This window comes from Nelumbo nucifera, chromosome 5, assembly GCF_055504915.1.
Source record: "Nelumbo nucifera cultivar China Antique chromosome 5, China Antique-T2T, whole genome shotgun sequence".
Lineage (NCBI taxonomy): Eukaryota > Viridiplantae > Streptophyta > Magnoliopsida > Proteales > Nelumbonaceae > Nelumbo > Nelumbo nucifera.
Genome location: NC_142653.1, coordinates 35,772,144 through 35,777,454, shown reverse-complemented (window position 1 = coordinate 35,777,454; position 5,311 = coordinate 35,772,144). Strand labels below are relative to the sequence as shown.

Below are 5,311 nucleotides of genomic sequence, written 5' to 3'. Positions count from 1 at the left end.
TATCTGCTTTTGTTTCAATGGGGATCCTAAGCATCTAGAACCCGTAAAAGTGTTCCACCTTTTCCATCAAACCAAATACACATTTCAATGTAACAGATTTTTCTGGTAAGAAAATGGAAGATGATACACAGCCGCGGTGGGATCATTTGCACTGACAATAGTATCATTTCAACTATCAAAAAAAGGGAATCATTTACACTGTCAAATTTCTAATTTTCTTTTGTCAGGGATTTTTATACCGTTTACTTCTTTTTTGCATTTAAATCCTATTGGCTTGGGGATTTTAGTTAGGATTTTTATCTATTTCTGAGCAATTTACTAATCCAGATAAGGCTGGAATCGACCAGTGACTAATGTAGTCTGTAAGTCTATGAACTATGATTGTTATGGGATCATAAATTCATAATAGCACTGCCTTAACACTGAGTGGAAGTTTGGGTTTCTCTTGGAGGGTTTATCCCGAGTTCTCCTTCAACATTCAAGGTGGTTTATTTTTGGCGAGAGACTAATCATTTTCCTTCTTTCCTTGAAACTTATTGTTTTAATTTGTTAGAAATTGGGTAACTTATTCTCTTAGACCAGCAATCCAGAATATGCAGAATAAAAGTTCTAGATTTGATGGGGCAGGTCAAGATTTTATTTCTCTACTCTCATTATATACTCCCAACAGGAGTTAACATAAACTGAACGACTGATATTCACATATCAGAAAGAAAACAAGACATTTTACATTTCCTTCTCCATGCAAATACAAAATTAAATAAACATAAGAAAAGAAAACATGACTCTTTGTTCACAAAATATGGCATAAACATCTATCAGAAACACCCAAAACCCATAATGTAATTTTAGTATCACTTGGACTCGAAATCACTTGATCTGAAAGCAAACATCCATCCCATTCTAGCCTTCCATGTGGATGATGCATCGGAGGCCTTCGCCTTTCAGCATGTACTCAAAAGCCTTGTTTATCTCTGAGAATGGAACTTGGTGGGTGATGAACTTCTCAAGCTCAAGTTCCTGCACATGAACACAAGTTCTCAAGTGATAAGCCTCAATATATCCTCAAGTTCTACAAATACATTTATGAACCAATTATAAGATCCCTAGGCACAGAATTGTCAAAGAAAGAGGTGCATGAGTGCTGCAAATTTACCTTGTTCATGTATTTTTCCACAACAGAGGGAAGATCAGAGCGAGGCTTATAGTTGCCAAAGAAGGTACCCTTGAGAGTTCTTTCATTCAATAGATTCATGGGGTGGGTTTTGAACACAGCATCTTTGTGAGGTACACCCACAAGAACAGCAACACCCCAACCCTGAAAGAAATTATTCAAGTTTTTGATTGAGTTCCAACAAATGAATTTAGAGACTTTAGTTTGTTCTCAGGCTTAGCCAAGCCATTATAAAGGGGAACAGATCCAGAAGCAGTTCACAAATTCAGGGAGAGAAATGAAGTGAAGATGGCAGCTTACATCATGAACACATTCAAAAGCAGAGATCATGGCATCGATGTTTCCCGTACATTCGATACTCCGGTCCACCCCTCCATCAGTTATTTCAGCAATCACCTAAATAAAGCAGTCATCAGGGGTATTAAGTCTATCTGGGGGATCAGACAGGGCTAATAATCACTGAAGTTTAAATTTTTGGGAAGCAAATGTCTCAGAAACAAACCTCTTGAACTGGTTTTTTGTGATCTTTCGGGTTCACAAACTCGGTACACCCAAACTTCCTAGCTGTTAAGATGAAACAGAAGAAATTCATTTAATGTTTTGATCTTCAACTGTAAAATCTATAATTCTTAGAGCTCAAGTATGAAATTGGATCATTTACCTTCCTCAAACCTCTTAGAGTTCACATCAACACCAATGATTCTGGATGCCCCAGCAATCCTGGCTCCTTCTGCAGCCTATTCACATAGCATCACCATAATTCAATTCTTTCACTCATCAGAGAAATTAGAAGAACAAGCCCACAAGAACAATGTGCTCTGTGACAATGAGATATAAACTTACAGCAAGTCCTACAGCTCCCAATCCGAAGACAGCCACAGTTGAACCCTTTGGAGGTTTTGCAACATTCAAGGTGGCACCAAGACCTTCAAAAGAATATCAAAGCTCTTTAATCATAGTTGCATATGTAATTCAATCTTATCTATAAGTTGGTTTCGATTGAAATTTGTCTCACCTGTGGAGATACCGCAGCTGAGAACACAAACTTTGTCCAGAGGGGCCAAAGGATTGATCTTGGCAAGACAGCCGACATGAACGACTGTGTATTCACTGAAAGTGGAGGTGCCCACAAAATGGTAAATGGGCTTTCCATTAATGGAGAACCTGGACTGGCCATCATTAAGCATCACACCCCTGTCCGTGTTTATCCTGAGGAGGTTGCACATGTTGCTCTCTTCGGACTTACAGTGAGAGCATTCTTTGCATTCTCCGGTGAACACCGGGAGGACATGGTCTCCTGGTGCAAGATCCGTCACACCCTCTCCGACGCTCTCGACAATCCTATTCAGTATTCAACATCGAGATTACAAACTGGTCAATTTAAAATTTGAAACCGAAACTGAAAACAGAAGCCTTAATCAAAATGTACATACCCTCCTGCCTCATGGCCATAGATCCGAGGAAACAGAGGATTTTGCCCCTGAAAAGTTGAGAAGACAAATATAATAAGACGACCCATTTCAATTTTGATCAATGTAACTTATAAAGCATCACCAACAGAAGTCCGACCGCAATAAAAATCTTGTCAGTCATTTGTCGTTAATATGTGAGAACATAGATCATTGAGAGCAAATGAATACTGTCTGAAAGTTTACCTTGGCTTCCCAGAAGTAGACATCGGTATGGCAGAGGGAGGTGAAGAGGATCTTCAGACGAACCTCATTTGCCTGTGGCGGTGCCACCTCCACTTCTTCAATCACTAATGGCTTCCCAGCTTCCCATGCTACCGCAGCTGCGCATTCACAGGGGAAAATAGAGTCGATTTACAATATTTATTTTATAATCACACCAAATAAAGAAAGAAGATCAACAAAAAACCAGAGTCGAGAACCCAAATCTTAAGTGACCATTGCAGGCTAAAGAGAAGAAAACTGTAAACCCGTCAAACGGATCCAACAAAATACAAACTGAGAGAGGTAACTAAAAATTAGAAGAAATACATTACCTCTGCAGCGAATAACCTGACCAGCAGTGCTCGACATTCTTCCTGATTTCTTCTTGTATCAAGGATTCGGGAACTTGAAAGAGTCTCAGTTGATTGGATTTTCGAACGCTTAGTTGTTTTTTGTGTGAGGTGGATCTCCATCTCCTTCAGAGATGTATTTATAGAAAGAGAAAACGGAGACAGTTTAAAAATTTAATATCTTCTGTTCCTGTTAACAGATAAAACTACTGCACTGCCAATGTAACGTAGATGTAGATACAGCGGCGGTGAACCCATCTACGGTTTTGTAGATTCTGGTTTCAGACTAGATTTGAATATATAAAGGTTAAAAGGAAAGTCAAAGCCATCTCATGTTTATCCACCCGCCTCATACCCGCCAAGTAAGGAGATTGGGCAATTCCGGCCGTTGATGACATGGAAGGAAATTATGCCTCTGCTGAGCTGTGAAACATCTAAATCAGATGAACGTTTTGACTTTTGACAGAGAAGATCTTCTCTGTCAGAGTCAGACCCATGCGTCATGCCCAAATGAGAATTCGCTTGTGAAGGTTGGTTCGGCTGGGGGTGAGCATGGTCGGTTCGGCTACCCTGTAGGGGTCGCCGGGTCGATTCCAGCTTTTTTTTGTTTTAACTGGAACGTACTCTGGGAATATTGGTTCTGGTCTTGGTGGTTTTGGGGTGGATGGGTCTGTTTATCCGTGGAATCTGTTATTTCTTTACTTTCTTCTTTCAAGAAAAAAAAAATGAAATATGTGCTTTAAAACTTCATTTTCAATAATGATAATATATAGTTTAAAACTCATATTAATTTTATTGACTAAATTGAGTAATTTAATATATAGATTATTATAATATATTAATATATAGTTAAAAATTTGTCATTATAATTTAAATTTTATAAATATTACCTTTTACATTATTTAATATATACAAATATTAAAATAAAAACAAATGATCAAGTCATATTTAATGGTCAAGTGAGACCATGGCTTCTGTAATCATGAGTGCTTGGGCTCAAATCTTCACATCCTTAAATTTTTTTTAGGGTTTATTTCAATGCAAATTTGGTTCCAAGGTTGGTTCCACCAAAGCCGGTTCAGGTAGGATAAACTCCTAGACCCTGGAACCGACCTGCGTGGGAGTCAGTTCTAAGAATTTGGAATCAAAGCCTACCATGTAACTGATTGGATAGGATCTATTCAAAGCCAATTCGAGGTCGATTCCATTTAGTTCCAAATAAAACCTACCCATTTGTTCACCCCTAATCTTTACCATTAAGAATACATTTGATGAAAAACTGCAACTGAGATGTTGGGGCTGAAATCATTGTGACGTTGAGGACCTGAGATGGATGCCTTCGCTTCTGTATTTGTTAATGGTCTTGAGGGAAAAGGCTATGTGTTGTACCACTTTGGACTCTGAAGCTTGCGCAATATGCGATTGAAGAGGCGTTCAATTGCCACTTCCATCCATGGACTAGTTGTTTTCATCATTTGTCTTACTCTAACTAACTACGACTCTGTGTCATTTGTTGCTTTTCTTCTTTGAATTCTAGAGTAACTTACATTTCCTTTTCTCTCCTCCCCTCATCTGCAAACAAGAATTCTTGGAGGACTGAATGGACTAAGGTTATTGTTTCATTTTGAAAATTTAAAGGGGAATAATGGGTAAAATAGTGTTTAGATGTTAATGACAATGAGGTTTTAGACAATTGTTAGAAACAGTAGGGATACTTTAAGACAATAGTTAAACAGTAAGGGTAGAGTTAGTCAATTAGCTAAACAATAAGGGTAGTTTAAGAAATTTGCCCTTAATAAATCCATTGCAAACTATAAGGGGTGTCTTAGTAAATTGTAAACTGTATGGTAGGTTAGTAAATTCATGAAAGTAGAGGTGGTCTTTTAGTAAATGACCCACCAACAAGAATATAACACATTTCTTCAAAACGAAAAAAAAAATAAAAACACAGGGATCTTACATGTGATGATGGAGTAGGTGTTTGGTATGGAACATACTTTTATTGGATTTCATATAGGCTTTTCAATGATATCTAAAAATTTGTAGGACGATCTGATATTCAATCCAATTATCTTGGATTTAGATGATGTATTTATGTAATTGAATTGGATTTG

At 37.8% G+C, this 5,311-nt stretch overlaps 1 protein-coding gene across 1 annotated transcript; it reads right to left on the bottom strand.

Annotated features, from left to right (window-relative positions):
* Nucleotides 1–614: 614 nt before the first annotated feature.
* LOC104589271 (alcohol dehydrogenase) lies at nucleotides 615–3,468 on the bottom strand. The gene is made up of 10 exons (XM_010247531.3): nucleotides 3,180–3,468; nucleotides 2,830–2,966; nucleotides 2,608–2,654; nucleotides 2,190–2,515; nucleotides 2,018–2,100; nucleotides 1,836–1,911; nucleotides 1,677–1,738; nucleotides 1,475–1,570; nucleotides 1,157–1,318; nucleotides 615–1,020 (listed from the first exon to the last, which is right to left on the bottom strand). Exons 1-10 carry the CDS (start codon nucleotides 3,214–3,216, stop codon nucleotides 904–906), a joined length of 1,143 nt encoding a protein of 380 aa, XP_010245833.1. The 5' UTR covers nucleotides 3,217–3,468; the 3' UTR covers nucleotides 615–903.
* Nucleotides 3,469–5,311: the final 1,843 nt, after the last annotated feature.